This window comes from Magallana gigas, chromosome 3, assembly GCF_963853765.1.
Source record: "Magallana gigas chromosome 3, xbMagGiga1.1, whole genome shotgun sequence".
In the NCBI taxonomy this organism is placed as follows: Eukaryota; Metazoa; Mollusca; class Bivalvia; order Ostreida; family Ostreidae; genus Magallana; species Magallana gigas.
In genome coordinates, this window is record NC_088855.1 from 13,049,373 (window position 1) to 13,067,875 (window position 18,503).

Here is an 18,503-nt window from a genome sequence, read left to right on the forward strand (position 1 = left end):
ATATATATATATATATATATATATATATATATACTATGTATTTTGTTATACTGAATGTCTTAATTTTAAAGAAAACATCACTGCTTTTAGATAGGAATAATGTGAATTCTAATGCGAACCGTACGCGCATGATTTTCGCGCATGTAACAATTCGTAATGTTACCCGTTGCTAAGTGCGTTGCTAACGCTGAGGGTAATAGAACAGATTATGAACTGCGTCTACTATAACAACATATAATGAAGTATCAGCATGTAATGTTGAACTATCAGCACGTATTGTTAAAGTACCATCATGTTATGTTAAAGTATCAGCATGTAATGTTAAAGTATCAGCACGTAATGTTAAAATACCATCATGTAATGTTAAAGTACCATCATGTAATGTTGAAGTATCAGCATGTAATGTTAAAGTACCATCATGTAATGTTGAAATATCAGCACGTAATGTTAAAGTACCATCACGTAATGTTAAAGTACTATCACGTAATGTTGAAGTATCAGCACGTAATGTTAAAGTACCATCACGTAATGTTAAAGTATCAGCACGTAATGTTGAAGTATCAGCATATAATGTTAAAGTTCCATCATGTAATGTTGAAGTATCAGCGCGTAATGTTAAAGTACCATCATGTAATATTGAAGTATCATCATATTATGAAGATTACCTACATGAGGCAGTTGAGGCGTTCCATAGGGAAGTATTGGACTTTTTTCATGTATCAATTCTATGTGTATTTCTATCACGTTGTTTTAACATGTCAACAATAGGTGACAAAAATAAAATAAAATAAAACAGACTACAGTGTATAAAGACGGCTTTAAGTAAGTTACACTCATTAACATACAATAAATATATATCAGGAATAAAAGCAATGCGCCAGATAATTTTGCCAGTGTCAAGGTGGCATTTTTGCACTCGTCTAAGTTGCACGTATAGTCATTTCATATCTTTTACAATTTTATGCTATGCTAGGGTTTCTAGCTCCCCTGAACCGAAGGTTCAAGTGAGCTTTTCTGATCACCCGTTGTCCGTCCGTCTGTAAACTTTACACATTTTCGATTTCTTTTCTAAAACCACTAGGCCAAATTTAACCAATTTGGTGCAAAGCATCCTTATGGAAAGAAGATGACAAATTGTTAAAATAAAGGGCACAACCCTTTTTAAAAGGGAGATAAATGCGAAACAGTGAGTATAGGGCGTGTGTCTTTAAAAATCTTCTCAAGAACCACTGCACCAGAAATGCCAAAATTTACACAAAAGCTTGGACATGTATATAAAGTGAAGATTCTAAATTGTAAAAATCGTGACTCTCGGACCAAAACTGGGGTCCCAGGCAGGGTTCAAAGTTTAACATAGAAATGCATATGAAACATTATTTAAAAATCTTCTTTTCAAGAACAACTGCACCAGAAATGCCAATATTTATATAAAAGATTGTATATATAGTGAAGATTCTAAATTGTTAAAATTGTGACCCCCGGACAAAAAGTGTAGCCCCAGGAGGGGTTCAAAAATTAACACATAGGAAAATGTTTACAAATCTTTTTCTCAAGAACTATAATGCAACAGTTTGGGATACAACTATGTATTAGTATGCATACATCCTAAACTAATGTTGATTCTAGTTTGTAAAAATCGTGACTCCCGGACAAATACTGAGGCACCAAGAGGGGTTCAAAATTAAACATTTTAAAAAAATATATAGGAAACGTTTAAAATTGTTCTTCTCGAGAACTACAATGTTACAGCTTGTGGAATTACTATGCATGCATCCCTGGCTTATTTAGATTCTTAATTGGTAAAATCGTGACCCCCGGACTAATGCTGGGGCCCCATTAGAGGTCAAAGTTTAATATAGAAATGTATACATGTAGGTTACATGTTAAAAAAATCTTCTTCTCGAGAACTACAATGCTACAATTTGTGAGATTACTATGCATACAACCTTGGATTATGTAGATTCGATAGTTCTAAAATAGTGACCCCTGGACTAATACTTGGGGACCCAAGATGGGTTAAAATTTTTATGAAGAAGTATAAAATGTTTAAAATCCTCTTCTCGAGAACTACAATGCTTCAATCTGTCAGATAAGTACGTAAGTATCCTTAAATAGTGTAGATTCTAAATCATAAAAGCCGTGACCCTCGATCTAATACTGGAGCCCCAAGAGGTGTTCAAAGTTAACAATGAAATGTAGAGGGGAAATGTTTATCTTTTTCTAGAGAACTACAATACTTCAACTTGTGAGATAACTATGCAAGCATCCTTAAATAATGTAGATTCCATAAAGCTTTGGTACTGGACTAATACTGGAGCTCCAAGAGGGGTTTAAAGTTTAACATAGAAGCATATATGGAAAATGTTTTAAAAAAGTTTTCTCGAGAACTATAATGCTAAAGTTTGTGAGATTACTATGCAGGGATTCTCAAATATAGTGTAAATTCTAAATTGTTAAAGCCAACCATAAACCTCGGACCAATACTTGGATCCCAGAAAGGGGTTCAAAGTTTAGAATAGAAATAGCATATGCTACGAAATGTTACAAGGAACTGCTGTTGAGCGATGTGGCCCATGGGCCTCTTGTTAATTTCTTATTTTAATGATATGCTATCTGACAGGTGAGATTTTTACCTTTAAAAAATAAATTCCTACTGGAAAATAATTCTTCCATAAAAAAACAAAACGGTTTTCCTATTGGATATTTGGAATTTCGTACCGAATTAGAGGAACTTCTTATAGGAATTTAAATTCCGATAGGATTTGAAAAAAACCCTAAAAAGATTTTAAAATCCCATAGGAGATCTAAATTTCCTATAGGAAAACTACCTGTCAGAATCAAATTATTGCAGGTAATGCTTTTCTCCTATAATAGTAAATATATATCCCACAGGGTTTTTAAAAATTTTTATACGATTTTTAATATTTTTCTGTAGGAAAATTATTTCTGTTATGGGGATCATATTTTCCCTTTGGGATATTAATTTATAAAGATAAATATCTCAATTGGTAGGTGAGATATGTATGAGAAATGTTTCATTTTATATATATAGATTTCTACGAAAATGTATCAATGCCCCCGTGGCACTAGCATCCGGCTCAGTGTTCAATGTATAATATAAATGGAGCAGATGGCTGTTACTTGCAATAAGTGATACACATGTATTTAAGCATACACGATTGAACTTGTTTTGAAATATCGTGCCACCTTTGTTATAATGACCACTGCACTATATGAAAAGACAACTCGGTCGATCACGTTAACTTCAACCAGTTGTAGGTAATTAAAAACAGTTGTGCTTGGAAATTGATTTAAATTCTTTAGAAATTAGAAAAAAGCTGTGGTTAAATAGATTTTTTTCTTTCGATGAACGGAATTTTTTTTTAAACATTGAAAATTCCCGAGTGCTTCCGAGAGAATTCTGCACGAATTATCTATTTCCTGTCGGTGGTCATCTACAACGCATCTACAGCGCTGTGTCAAATTACGCGGGATTGCTACATGTATTTAAGCACATTAACCACCTAAAGGAGGATTTCATTTCATCCTTGCTAGTAAGGCGATTGCATGTTCATTTTACATCTTTTATTCAACTTTCGGTTTAAATTTGTATTGTATTCAATCTAAGCAGTGCCGGTTACTAGGATGACGTATAAAAATACTTAATAAAACACAAAAGCATTGGAAATACTTTATTATTATATTCCTTCGATTAATTAACGAACAAGTTCGTGCTGTATTCATACACAATTTGATGAGTAAGCCATGATTTTAAAAAAAAAAGAATTCTTAAATTTCAGTTTTACCTTCCTCTCTGACCTCATTTCTAGCGGATATCATGTCCGTCTCAAAAAGGTAAGTTTTTCGTATAATCTAAAAAATGCTCTAAACAATCGGACGCTTTTGAAATGCCAAATCATTTCAAAACATGCATAATACAATCATTGAACTACTATATATCAGATTATTTACTTTGGTTATAACAATTTGGTCAATTGTTGGTTCGATGATCGCTATTTCTCTTCTTTCTTTAGGTGAAAAAAAACCCTACAGACGACAAATCTAATGAGTTTGGGGATATTTATATGTAAACATTTCCGAATAAATCCTTCCTGAAAACGCAGCACAATTTGATAAGCTCTTCTTGTTTTCCATTTCATTATGATTTGTCATCCAAGCATGTTATTTCCATCTATAAATCAGCACATCATATAACGAATCGCATTTAAATGTCGTGATACTACAGAACATGGGAGTTGTTTAAAGATAGTTTCGTGACTCAAAATCAGCTTGACAACCTCTGTCGGCGTTTCTTTTGTTAATGCTCTTTTTGAAGAATTAACACAGTTAAGAATAACCTTTTCCAAAAAATCGATAGGTTTTTGTTTACTTTAAAAAAAACCCTATAAACGATTTTTACAACAGTTCGGAGTGAAGCCGCATTTAAATCAGTTCATCGTTAGGTTAAGAATAGAATCAGTATATCGTTTGGTTTACAACAAAATAAATACAGAAAGACCAACAATGTTTTATTTTTTTGCACCTATCGTGCCTGCTGACATATTTTCCTTGCACGACTTAACTTATCCTGTATGTAGTGTTTAGTATGATGTCATATTTCTGTCTTGTTGTAAATTTTGAATTTGCTGGGTGGGTGTAAATACAAATTCGACAGTTGTCATGTTGTAATTTTTGTATTTATACCTATCCAGATCTAAAATCTAAATTTTTCAAGACAGAAATATGCCACTATACTAAACACTTTAATAAAATGCAAGATTTGATAGTAAAAGAAATGCATATGCTCATACGAAAACAGATTTTTTTTTTATTAACTGGTTATAATTTTAAATGAAGAATTGTAAGTGTTTGTATGACTTACGCTGGAAAGGTTAAGAAAAAGGGAGAAAATATATAAGATATAGATAAATAGTGGGTTTTGCAGGAGAGGGTGTAATATAAATGTGTAAAGCCTACGCCCAATTTCCAATCTTTATTGAATTTACTTTTGAATTATTATCAGATGAAGTTACATATTATCGTATATTGAAAATATTAATAAAACAAACGAAGAAATTTTATAAAGTGTAAATTTTTAATATAAAATACAAAAATATGTTTCGTTAAATTGTGCGTTTGTCCAAAGCTCCATAAATAAACAGTACTGTAAAGGCAGATACTTATAAAGTTAATTGAAATTAATTTCAGTCGGATACGATAGTCGGAAAAAGAACTTTCGCCACTCAATTTAAGCGCTTATGTTGTGTAACAAATGATTTTGGACCAAACCTTCTTTGCCCCTAGCTTTACTATTAGACACAAACGCATTACGTTTAAATTCTCTTGAGATAGCGGTCCAAAGTAAATGATAATAATAATAATTAATTATAGTAATAATTATATAACTAATATTTATAGTTTTTGCCTCCTCAGATCAATATTAGGACTAGTTTGATGTTAAGTTTCCATTTTTGCAAATATTGGAACACGTTACATAATTGTAAGTTGATGGAAATAATTTTCGACAAAATCTGACCATGAAATTATTCATTTGATGTAAACCAAAAAATATTTTGTCGTTTACAATTAAAATTGAAGTTCAGAAAAAAGCGATTTCAAATTAAATGTTGCGTTGACTTAGTAGTCCAACATTTCTTTTTATTCTTTTAAGATGGCTCATATTTGCAATGTCGGATGAATGCATTTTAATGTTAGTATTCTTACTTGTCAACCGCATTCATCACACAAAGGGTATTGCAAACACGCAGTAAGAAGCTTGATCTTCCATCGTAGTCTGACTCATCTATTAACTCCATTAACTGGGATAGTTTTCTTTGTAATCTGAGGAGATAGAGGGCATGTTTATTAATTTTATACATTAAAATAACTAAAATAATCTTTGAAAACTCGTTTTTTTTTTAAATTTTAAAATAAATATATTGAAAAAAATCCCGAGTCACTCATTTTGCCAGATTTTAACAAAGGACACAAAGGTCACTTTTCCCTGTTGTCTACTTTGGCGATGAGTCTTCACATTCTTCATGTACGCCATCGTAAACCATCTTATTTCATCCTAATTATCTGCAACACAGTGGCCAATTGTGAGTGCTATTTTCAGTTCAATTGTCTTAAACTTGTGCAAACAGGCTCACCACAGGAATTGTGATCACGTTCCTTCTTTAAATTACTTTAACCGAAAATACTATATCTCTATCTCCTACATGTATATATACTTAAATATTTAAACGAAAAATTTACATGCGTCAGTCACGAAACTATAAAAATTACCGATCTGAAAATAAATACATTTTGAGAATTTAAATGAGCAGATTGAAAAATCTCGTAAAACAAACAATCACACAAACAAACAAACAAACAAACAAACGAAAACACCCCCAACCGAACAAATAAAAGCTATTCACAGTCATTCACAATTTAATATCACACAAATTACTGAGTCCTTTTTATGCTGGTCAGCACATAGGTCAAATGCTATAAATCATAAGGTGTTTTTGATGTGTCTAACGTGTAGATAAATACATGTACGCTGATAAATGGATATAAAATTAATCAGGTTTATATCAATTTATAACATTCCTTTATTTTCAATTTCAGTTTTCCAACAAAATCATCAAAGATTCTCGTTCTCGCTTTTTTAACGATTTTAGCATACCTTGTCTTTACAACCAACAATGGTTCAAATGTTATTCCTCCAGGCATCCTTCCAAAGAAACAGCATACTTTTGATTCAAAGGTTTTTTCAAATGTTATTCCTCCACGCATTCTTCCAAAGAAGCAACATACTTTTGATATAAAGGTTGCTAACAGATACAAGAAATATTTGCGACCGTTCACGCCTGGATTAGATAAAAATTGTGTTTTAACTTTGCCCAGAAAATATGTCGGGGAAGAGGACATGCCAATAATAATTCCTCCGGAAAGTGAAATGAAGTCACTTTCTCTTGACGCCATTACCTGTATTTATCATCGTTACGTTACATCACTTCAAACTCAGTGCGCCTCCATGGACCGTGTAGGTGAAATACAGCGAAAGGGATGGTACATTTGCGCCGACCCGACTTATGTTCCGCGCAAACCATGTACAACATTTTTGTCTAACAATATTTTTCCTGAAAACATGTTTTCTGAAGATTTAAAATTAAGATACGGTTGTGACATATACAAGACCCCACTGTGGTTGAAAACATCGTTAAAGTCGTGGAAAAATGAAACAAATATACCTATAAATGACGTTATTGATATACTTACATTAAGTATTAATGGCATATCAAACTTACCACTTATCGATCATATTGTAAATGAGAAATCCACAAGTCAAGTACGACAACTACTGTTGGAGTTACACTTTAACCCAGGTCAGATGAGTATCGAGGACTACGCCCAGATCTTACTTCGCTTAAAGAAGCTACACAGATATGGATTCAGAATAGTGTGGTTTGACCGAATTTTCCAATGTGCCACTCCGAAATTTAATAAGTGTTACGCGGTATATTTTGTGCAAGAAAGTTTTAAAGATAAGACAAAGAATTTGGAAGTAGTGAATTTGCCATCAGTTGAAGAAATTAAAGGAATAAAGAGCACAAAAAGTTCAGATTTGTACTTCAAGTATCTTCAAACAACCCAAATATTCTGTCAGAATATATTTAGAATGGGACAGATTGTAGATGGTGGATGGGATGTATGTCATGATCATATGGTAAAATACACTCAACCATGTATAGTATACTCGTTTGGTGTGTCAGGTGACTTAACCTTTGATGACGAAGTTTCAGAAACATACCATTGCGATGTGTTTTCATTTGACCCAACAACTGTCTTCCCGACCCACCAGCACGGACCAAACGTTTGGTTCTATAGAATAGGAATAGGAAATAAACATGAAAAGTTCAGAGCTGGCTATGTCGCACCACTGCAGGAACTTCGAGAAATGCATAACCACACATCTTCTCCAATTGCTATTCTCAAAATCGATGTTGAAGGTGCGGAGTGGCCAAGTTTACCAAACATGATTGAAACACGCCAGCTTGAAGATGTTGCACAGTTGTATTTGGAATTTCATGGTCAAGGAGACAAAGAAAATGAACTAGTGGTGTTGAAAATGTTGTATGATGCTGGGTTCCGCATTTTTTGGTTCCATCCTAACCCTAATTGCCTTTATGATAAAAAGATTCGAACACGCTCAAGATGTATGGAAGTATATTTCATAAACACTAGTCTCAAAAAGAAGGTTTGAATGAAAGAGTTGTATGAAGAATAAATATTTTGATGTTATAAAGAAGACAAAATTAAAATACTTTTTAAAGAAACAGTTTGTTTATCTCATATTTTAAATTGATGGAGATTGATTTAATTTTTTAAAGAAAATTTCATTTTTTCCAGAGATGTTACATGTAGGAAATACGTTTGAGGTGTGTTCGGGCTCTGACTGTTCCAATTGTTTGTTATAATTGCTTAAGCATTTTGTGTCTGTAAATCCGGAACGGAAAAATATATGGCATTATATGTTTTTGCATCGGTATGAAATATTTACAACGCAATAAGTTATAGAATGCTATTTTGGCAACTATGAAGGACGAATATGTGATATATATTTAAATCTAAAATTTGAAAACAAATCTCCGAAATATCTTTCATCAGCCTTCAAACAAAATTTATTAAATTAATGTGACTGACAGTGGACATGTATATCAGGTGTACAAACATTTTGACACACACAGATCTACCAAAACGTAATTTGTAAAGGATTGTTGCATCGCGGTTTGTAGTCATCTACGTTTTCTTTATTTACATGTGTGTAGTAGATTTTTTTATTTATTTATTTATATGTAGGTTTCCCATTTTTAGATCCGCATTCCAATCAATGAATGGTACAGCAACTTTTTTATAGTTTTGTCGTACCTTTTCCTTGAAAAATTGCTTGATTGCTTATTATGAGTTATATGCAGAGATATAAATGTTTTATGGTTTTTAAGTTGTTACATATATTTTCGCATGGCCTTTTGAAATTGATACTAAGTCTAATTTAATAAAAGTAGTCAACTTTTAACAATTTCTTTAAAAACATACAAACAAAATTAACTTTTGCAAATCGATTTTGGAAGTTCTTTGTGTGCTTAACAAAAATTTTCTTTTCCCTTCCATGTTCAAACAGCACCTGTGATTAAATGTGCACCAGTAGTATTTGTCAGAGAACAACATTTCAAAAAAACATATATCAAGGTGGTATGAGACACCTGTCTATATTAATGTGGATAAAAGAATCAAATAATCAAAATACTTTCACCGTTTTAGAATTTTAAAATTTCACAATATTTGACGAAAAAGTATGTTAAGAAAAATTTTGCGGTCGGTGGCATGTGGAAATTGCTAATGACTTACACCTCAATATACGCATTACATGTAACTGTTAATACTCTTTGGTCATAATTAGAATATTGATCTTACGTTATCTATCAAGGATTGACTGGTCGAGACAGATTTGTTTACTATTGACATTCTTTAATGGTTAAGGACACGAAAGATAGACAAGTATCGTACAAAAGAATTTTTTTTAAGTTATCATATAAAAATATTTACATAGACAATGAAATTTTTTTTTTTTTAAAAATATGACATGATGTTCTCTAGCAAAGAAAGATAACTCTGTGTTGAAATAGAATTTTTATCATTTGTTTAACACTGTTTAAGACTAATTCCTAAAATTCACATAAAATATGTTGTTGATTCGCTGGGGATGGGTGGGGTTGGGCATATGATAAGAGGTTAATATTTAAAAAAATATGCATCTGAAACTATTTTCTAATTGAATCATAAAATCAATTATAAATGAATATATTTAAACGTATTAATTTTGATGTAAATTGCTTTTAACTTTTTGTTGTTCATAAAAAAATGTTTCTAATTAATGAAGCATAATATCTGATGTCATCGTGTCAGCGAGCCTGGATTCACTACTTTATATTTACTTGGAGGTGAATCCACATTATCGTTATTTGAATTCACAGTACCGTTAAATATGACATTCCATTCCTTTCGACTATTTGTCATGCATATTTCATCGTATCGATTTTAAAATTCTGTGAGAGCTCTTATGAGAGGGCCTTTAAGCTTCACTTAGACTTAGTTTTCTGTGGATGTAGACACATTTTCAGTTGGTATTTAAATTGTACAGCATTTTTTCTTGTTGTTGTAATTTGTTCACAAACGAAAAACAAAGTTCTGCATTTGATTCGTAGATAAAAATTCCTCGACGAAACTCGACCAATATCAGGCCTCATGCTTTTGGCCCTCTGACTGATACTGTTTTCTTAGCAGGCTGATACAGGGTGTAATATGGATAAGTTTATATACATTTACTGCTCCTTAAGTTATAATATATGTGTAGCCCAATATCAGTTCTCAGGGAGTTGGAAAAAGTTAATGTCAACAAGGTTCGATAACTCCGAAATCCGGAATATATTTTTATGGGTTTCTTAGATAGTCATAAAATGGAGAATAATGATTGAATTTCGTGAAGTCTTACAATACAGGTGTACTTGACTGTTTCACTTATATACCGGTATTTTTCATCGATGCATTTCATTAAAAATTGGATTGATTATGAAAAAAACCCCACTTTTTAAACTCATGTATGAGAGTAAAGTTAAGCGTGAATGTTTGTGTGTGTATTTTTTTTGTATCAATAAACTTGAAATGTAAACAATTCATATTGCTATGTTTATTTCAAGATAATTCAAAGTTGGTTTTGTTTCTGGTTTGCAAACTGAACTCCGATTTACGTTTGAGACAATGAATCATATCAGGATCACCATTTAAATTAAATAAAAAAACGTGAATTAGTTTTCAATATTAAAATAACTTTCAACAATAGATCTCGAGCATTGTTACCAAGTTTATTAAGTAAAATGTAAATAATACAAAGTTTGTTTACCTAAGAAGGAAATACAAAAACGTATAGTACAAAATAAAAACATAATTACATGAATGAATGACAATTTGACATTAAAGTATAAATATACAAAAAAAACGCGTACATATTAAGAAACACATGGTGAATCCAACAAAAAAATGACGATACACGTTTATCACAGTGCGATTAATTTCACTATATAAAGAGTCTGTCCCCCGTTGGGCGTGGGGTCATGGCTAATAGACCACGCCCCTCACATTGTTCCCGTTAATTTTGATCGACTCCCCTTGAACTACTGTTGGTTCGTAGCCGTTTCTTCGGTTGTCATGGGCATGAGCCTAAATACAATGGAGCACGGTTTTAAAAATTTGGATTCACATTTATCATCTATTTTTTTTTAACATCAGAATTAGCAAAATTACAAATTGACTTATAAAAGATTAAGTAAACAAACAAAAAACCCAGCACATGTATATTTTGTTTTAAGCCTCATTTTAATTTACAACCCGACAAATACCACAGCAAAGAAAGCGAGATCTTACAATCATTTAGGAGACAGTTTTTAAACTATAAAACCTATTGGATTTGTGAATTCTCTTTGATATTTAACTCGACTGGAACATTGGTCGAACTAAAAAAAAATCAAGAATTAATAGCGAGCAACAACCTTCTCACTAAAGTTCGTCTTCCTTTTATGGCGGCACACACAGAAGACGATGACAGCGATGATAATGATGAGAAGGAGGGCCCCGCCCACAGCGATACCAGCCATGGCCTCGGCTGTCAGCAGACAGGGGCGTGTCCCGTCCCCACAATGGTCAAGTCCCGAGCATCGCAGGTTCTCATTGATGCATCGCTGGTTGTTACATGTGTACTCGTTAGAAGCACAGGGCCCTGAAACACAAGATAAAATGCATGCATAAGCCGTTTTGTAAATCAAACAAGAAACAGTTCAGAGAAATAAACACAGAGAAACTCTGATATTTAAATTATCTTCAAGATTTTGATTATTAACGAGTGGTTTGGTTTCTTACCGTCTTTGTATGCAGTGATTAGAAGATCGAATCCTTTCCTGGCCACATTTGTTTGTCCACTGGCGAATCTGAGGAGAAGAGGCCCTTGCTGGGTGACATAGGCCTGTGCGGGTCTGGACTGTCCACAGATCTGTTGAGGGGTACCTATGAAAGCAAACAAATATAAGGTTAAAATTTAATTAAGACTTTTCACGCTATCGCGCATAATGTACAATATTTGAAATTGATTGTGTCTTGCTTCACTAGCGTAATAGAGGAAGGCAATCGAACTGAAAGATTTAAGTAAGTTAAATACATGTAGTTACCTTGCAAAAGTCTTGCTGAGGCTTGGTCTTGGCCGTCAATTGCAACAAGAGCATCCAAGCACTGGCCTGTCTGTAACTGTTGGATGTCTAGCTCGTTGAAACGGACGATGAGCTTTTTACCCGGGGGAGGCTGAATTACCATGACACAGTTGATGTTCCGAGTGTAAGCGGGATTTCTTGTCAGCCGCAGTCGGACTGCCTCGTGAGTTTCCGTTGCAAGATTTATTATGTTGTTGTTTATACATCTCTCTTCCATATAATCTAATTAAAGAAAGAAAACGTTAGATATATACTTTTGAAGAATATCAAAGTTTGTCATTTCTTAGAAATTCCAACAAAAAAAATATTATGGTGCAATAGCATATTACTTTTTATATTAATGTAAAGATTTATACTTACATTCTGGAATAGCATTGACCGAGATAAAGCTGATCATGAATAGCACTAATAAAGCATCTAGAGTGCACAGCCCCTTTTTGGATACAGCAACCATTTTCAAAGCACTTATATAAATCACACGGACTGTTTTAATATTATAAGAACTGAACTCCTTTAAATTTGTTGCAGTGATATCTTCTATTCCATAACGAAACTAATCGAGAAGGTTTGTAAAATCGTCTTCACTCTTCCTTCAAATGTCGAAATGCTGTTGAATGATCTCTGCAACTAGGTTTATATATGTACATTACATGACTAAGTAATTTAGAATTGATGGATGCCTAACGCAAGGAGCTACACTAATGCCTTATTCATTTTCGATAAATCGCTATGCGTCAATCAGTGAATGGAATTCTGGAGATGAAATTACTACTAATTTCGTAATCAGTTTTCAATTATTTTATGCTTATTCGTCATACTTTTTACACGATGATTACGATGAGCAAAGGTATTACTATTTTACTTCAATGTTATGTTATACAAATTTGTGTAAACACCTCCCTAGGGCAAATACTATAACAGCATGCACGAGTGTCTAACACGTATTGACCATGTAAATAAGTTCAAAACATGTATATATTCCCTCAAGACAATAAACTACGATTAAAACCAATGAACAAAATTGTGTAATTACATAATACATGTATGTCGAACGGTTTTTATGAGAAATGATTCATTAACACGTTTACTTATTCATATACTATATTGTGTACACTATCAAACTTTCAAACAAATATTAAACCAAATTTTTACATTTGTTATATAATAAAAGTATAATAAAGAAAATTCGTTAAAAATCAGTATAAACTTGATTCAAATTTATTGAATGTGATTTATTAATCTAAGAATTTAAAAATATCTATAGATGATTTCTAACAATCTTTATTAAACTTTTAAATAGCAATTGGAATGAATCGACAATTCGATATATTCTTTGGCATTTCAGTTCTAAATAAGAACACAATAGTAGCAACACCAGTCTGTTTACGTGGATTCTTTAAATGGGATATAGATTATAAAATTCCTAGGTTTTACATTGTACATATACTTTACTGGCGGCAAAATAAGTGCGTTTATAATTGTAAATTCTGCTGGTACCGGTTGGAGAGGAGTTATATTTACTTTGTTTTCCTTTCTAAAAAGATAAAATTTAGGAAGGAAATTATTCTATAAAGAGAAACCGCATTCTGTCTTGATTGTGGTTCACCTTGAAATGTATACACACATGGGTAATGAGGCCAGTATGATCGGAATGTTACCCAGCTGCGTCAATGTTTATCACAGCCATACATTTTTATTTAGTCACGAGCAAATCGGAGAAAGAAAAGCCACATTTATTTTTCAGGTCATATGAGAGAAAGAGAAGAGAGAGAGAGAGAGAGAGAGAGAGAGAGAGAGAGAGAGAGAGAGAGAAAGAAAGAATATGAAATTCAAACAAATATCTTTAATCACTATATGCCCATTTATTTTTCAGGTCATATGAGAGAAAGAGAAGAGAAAAGAAGAGAGAGAGAGAGAGAGAGAGAGAGAGAGAGAGAGAGAGAGAGAGAGAATATGATATTCAAACAAATATCTTTAATCACTATATGCCCTCCCACTACCTCGGACGCGACGGAAGGCTATTACATTACATCTAACAAAGACCGACGAACCCCAATGAGTAGGAGAGAAGTCGTGCACCTTTGTACAGGTTTATACAGGTGTATACAATTACCTGACAGTCAGTCTGCACCTCGGGTAACCCGCAGACAACAGTTTACACTATTTCACATTTTTTGTGGGTGGTCTACCGAGCTTTTTTTAAATGAAAAACCAAAACAATGTCTCCTTCATTTTTATCAGATGTATTAACGGCTGGTCATTGTGTTTTTTTCATTCATAAGTTGATTCACCCGATGCTGGGGAGCACCAACGCAGTTTACAGGTTTTTGTCTATAAATATGATGGCTCTTAATGAAATCATTAGAAGATTTAAGACTTCGGTGCTGTGTACATACAAGTATATTGAAACTGAATTTTATCATTTGAAATAGTGGAAGAGACACCGGGCAATATAAATTCTGTTCAAGGCACTTTATAGGAAATTTGTAAAATGGCAATTGTTCTCCCAAGAAGTACCGATATTGGTTTGGTCATGCAGTGTTGTAGTACATCGGGGAATACAGAAAACCCTGCATATCTGCCAGCAAGCAACGATCGTCTTTTCAACACCACATCGTTCCCAACTGGAATAACTGGATTCCTAAAACGTCAGAGATCTGCATATCCACGTATCCTCGCGGATGTAACAGGAAATTTGTGATGTGAGTAAAATGTCGAACTTTGCCACGGAGAGCTTGAGATGTTGGCCAATCTCCAGCTGAACGGAGACGGATCTCAGAGCGAGGACTTGTGGGACTTGATTTGTTTACACGTGTATTAATTTATTCGCTTTTCTTTAATTATTATGAGTTCAATCTAGTCAAATTTTGCTCATTGTCGTGATTCTACTCTGACTGTTGAAAAAAAGAAAGAGAAGAAAAGAAACAGGATTCAGGTCACTTGCAAACGTTAATAGATGTTTTGGAGTCGATCAAATGAAGTACAGGCTTAATTTACGACAAGCGTACACTTACATATATTGCTTTACATGTAATCTCACAAGAACTTACCAGTATTTACCTACAGAGATTGTGACAAAAACTTTGCTCCAGATCTGATCTTAAATAAGCTATTTGTTTATTGTAAAAAATCGAGATTTTAAATGTGCTTAATTTTCATGTAAGACTATTTATTTATAATTTATTTATTACATATCGTCTACATTCTGTTTTATTTGTTTTGCTGACGTTGAAATAAAATTGATTGATAATCTTAATTTTCATCTTTTATTTTAAATATATATTTCAGAGGATTCACGTTTCTAGATATATACAAATGCAATGTAAAATGTAGTGAATTTACAAGAAATTGTGTTAGGTTTATGTGTAATATAAAACTAAACACCACACAGGAGTATGATGTACATGTAGTCGTTCAATCAGTGGGAATGTCCGAGGAGATGTAACACAAGACCGCTTACATCAATAAGGTGACGTAAAAAAAACAGCATTTGCTCTGTCTGAATCAATATACCTGTACTAGTAATTCAAAAACGTGTTATTTTTCTTGCAGGCATAGTAATCTAATTCCCACACTAAAGACAAATGACCGATAATTCATTATGATTTTAAAGTTTACATTTATGTTAAGTTTAATCAATATATTTGTTATACTTTTAAAGAGCCGTACACGTATCTATAGATTATTTTGAGCTCAGGACCGCGGACCCCCCCCCCCCCCCCCCCCCCGATATTAACGTTAAACGCACTATCTTTAGCAAAATGTATGAACTTAGGGCAGCAATTAGATTTAAATAGAATTAAAATACACAAATACTCAGATAAATTAATTTTTTTCCAAGTATATATGTAATTCTCACCAGAAGAAACGGTTTATGTTTTACTTGTATTTTTCATACTAGTTTATTGCTTTTTAATCTAAAGAATGGATATTTTGTTTGTTGCGTAAATACTTTGAGAGAAATATTGAACCAGCAGGGATTAAAAAAAGATAGAGTAAATATTCTATTCATTTGTTCATAAATTGCTCTGTTTCAATAGAAGTCAACATGCTTATTCCTCAAGTAAACATAAACCATCTGTAATATCGCATTTAGCTGGCCTTTCCGACGAGCCAGTTAACAACCTCGGATGTACACGTATTACGTAGGCGTCCATGACACCCCTTAACCCTGATATAAACAAAGAACAATAAACTATTTAGTTTTGATTTATTTCATCGATTTCAAGGATTCATCCTATGTTATTTATGTTATCAAAAATAAATCCATGGCTGTCTAATAAATACTTCTAATGACGGAAAAAAACTCCTTTTTGTACAAAATTTTCACTGATTTCAACATATTAAAGGTTACTTTCTGAGCTCTGTCGTTACGGACTTTCGGATTGGCCTTTGACTGAGTTTTTGGCTGCTTGATAACAGATGCAGTGAAGAGTTTAAATAAAAAAATGGAGATTTACGCTATTACTGATAAAGTCCCTACTGGAACAAGACGTATTTAATATTACTCAACTAAGTAAGATTAAATTCTTAAATCATACTCTATAGGCTAAAAATTAAAGGTGTTCAAACTTGAATTTGCACTACCTAAGGATGCTTCCACACAAGTTACAGTTTGTATATCCAATTGGTTGACACCCCCCCCCCCCCAAAAAAAAAAAAAACAAAAACAAAAAAAAACCCAAAAAAAAACAACCCTTAAGAGTTATCCGATAGCAGATTTCAGAGTTTTATGTCTTTCACTAAAAATGCCTAAATGCTGATCATAATTAATATTTCTACTTTAATGCATGGTTTATGGTATGAATACTGTAGGAGGCATATGAAAAACTTGTAACCGTTTGATCTTTAGCCATGTTCTTCTTAGCGCCGTTATGCATGCAGCAATATCTGTTTATTCTCTATGCTGAAATGTATTATTACGCTACATTAAATGTCTTTGTTATGGATGTTTCTTCAAGTATTCAAATTTGAAATAAAAGTGCGTTCAAATAAACATGATTAATGAAACTAAATATAATACATGTAGAAAAATAATATTATTGTACTTGTAAGTAAGGAATAATTACTATAAAGTAAATTATTTTAATAAGCACAAGTTTTACAATTATATTCATCAAAATTTGAATAAAGATTTTAAAGATATCTGTACATTTTACTTTAAACGCAGTTCTTATAATCATCCAATTTTTCTGACTGTATATTTGAAACTCATTCATATAGCTTAAACCTTACAAGATGAAACAATATATCTTAAAATATTAATATCTCAATACTTTAGATTACATGTAGCACCTCTAGGATCACCCCCCTTGATTTTACACTCCAGCACAGCCCTTGACCGATTGACCTTTAAATTAAAAATATTGTAGAAGTATCCATGCTTATAATACATGTGATTATTTTCGTTATTAATGTGTAAAAACATATAAAATGAATCTTTCTTTCTTATGACGGTTTTGATAAATAAATACTAAGATAGGTGTATATCAAATTGCACAACGTAAGATTTCTTTGTACGTGTAACACTTCTCATTTCTTCCAAAGAGAAGTGGATAAAAAATTGCTACCGTAACAAAGCTGAATAATAATTATGTTTTTTCCTTACGTGACGCACCCCCCAACCCCCCCCCCCCCCCCAAAAAAAAACCAAAAAAAAAAACACCAAAAAAAACAAACCAAGAGATGTTTGTAAAACACTTATGCCCCCTCCCTTGAAAACATCTGCAAAGAAAATGAACGGAAACTACAAATAATAGAAAATTTTCTAAGTCCAAGGGGCATAAGTCGAAAATTGCTCGAACGTACCCAAAATCAACTTTAACCTAGATATTATTATGATTAAGCTGTATACCAAATTTCATTTCAATATGTGCATCCTCTGCAAAGAAAATGAACGGAAACTGCAAATAATTGGAATTTTTCTACGTCCAAGGGGCATACGTCTGTCGAGAATTACTCGATCGTACCCAAAATCAAACTTGACCTAAATATTATTATGATAAACCTGTATACCAAATTTCATTTCAATATGTGCATCCTCTGCGAAGAAAATGAACGGAAAATGTTGGTGAAACGACCGACCGACAGACCGACCGACCGACAGACAGCAGCAAAGCAATATGCCCTCCCTTCTATGAAGGGGGGGGGGGGGTCATAATAAAGACTCACACGACATATGATGTAAAACAATAT

General features: G+C 32.8%; 1 protein-coding gene and 1 long non-coding RNA gene across 2 annotated transcripts; one reads left to right on the forward strand and one right to left on the reverse strand.

Annotated features, from left to right (window-relative positions):
• Nucleotides 1-3,193: 3,193 nt before the first annotated feature.
• Nucleotides 3,194-8,327, forward strand: LOC105319983 (uncharacterized). Its single transcript, XR_010711815.1, has 3 exons — nucleotides 3,194-3,554; nucleotides 3,801-3,855; nucleotides 6,616-8,327. It is a non-coding gene; the product is annotated as an uncharacterized lncRNA (long non-coding RNA).
• A 2,567-nt stretch (nucleotides 8,328-10,894) lies between these two features.
• Nucleotides 10,895-12,921, reverse strand: LOC105319984 (low-density lipoprotein receptor-related protein 12). The gene is made up of 5 exons (XM_011417731.4): nucleotides 12,669-12,921; nucleotides 12,270-12,530; nucleotides 11,965-12,108; nucleotides 11,598-11,824; nucleotides 10,895-11,268 (listed from the first exon to the last, which is right to left on the reverse strand). Exons 1-5 carry the CDS (start codon nucleotides 12,760-12,762, stop codon nucleotides 11,167-11,169), a joined length of 828 nt encoding a protein of 275 aa, XP_011416033.2. The 5' UTR covers nucleotides 12,763-12,921; the 3' UTR covers nucleotides 10,895-11,166.
• Between the last annotated feature and the right edge of the window lie 5,582 nt (nucleotides 12,922-18,503).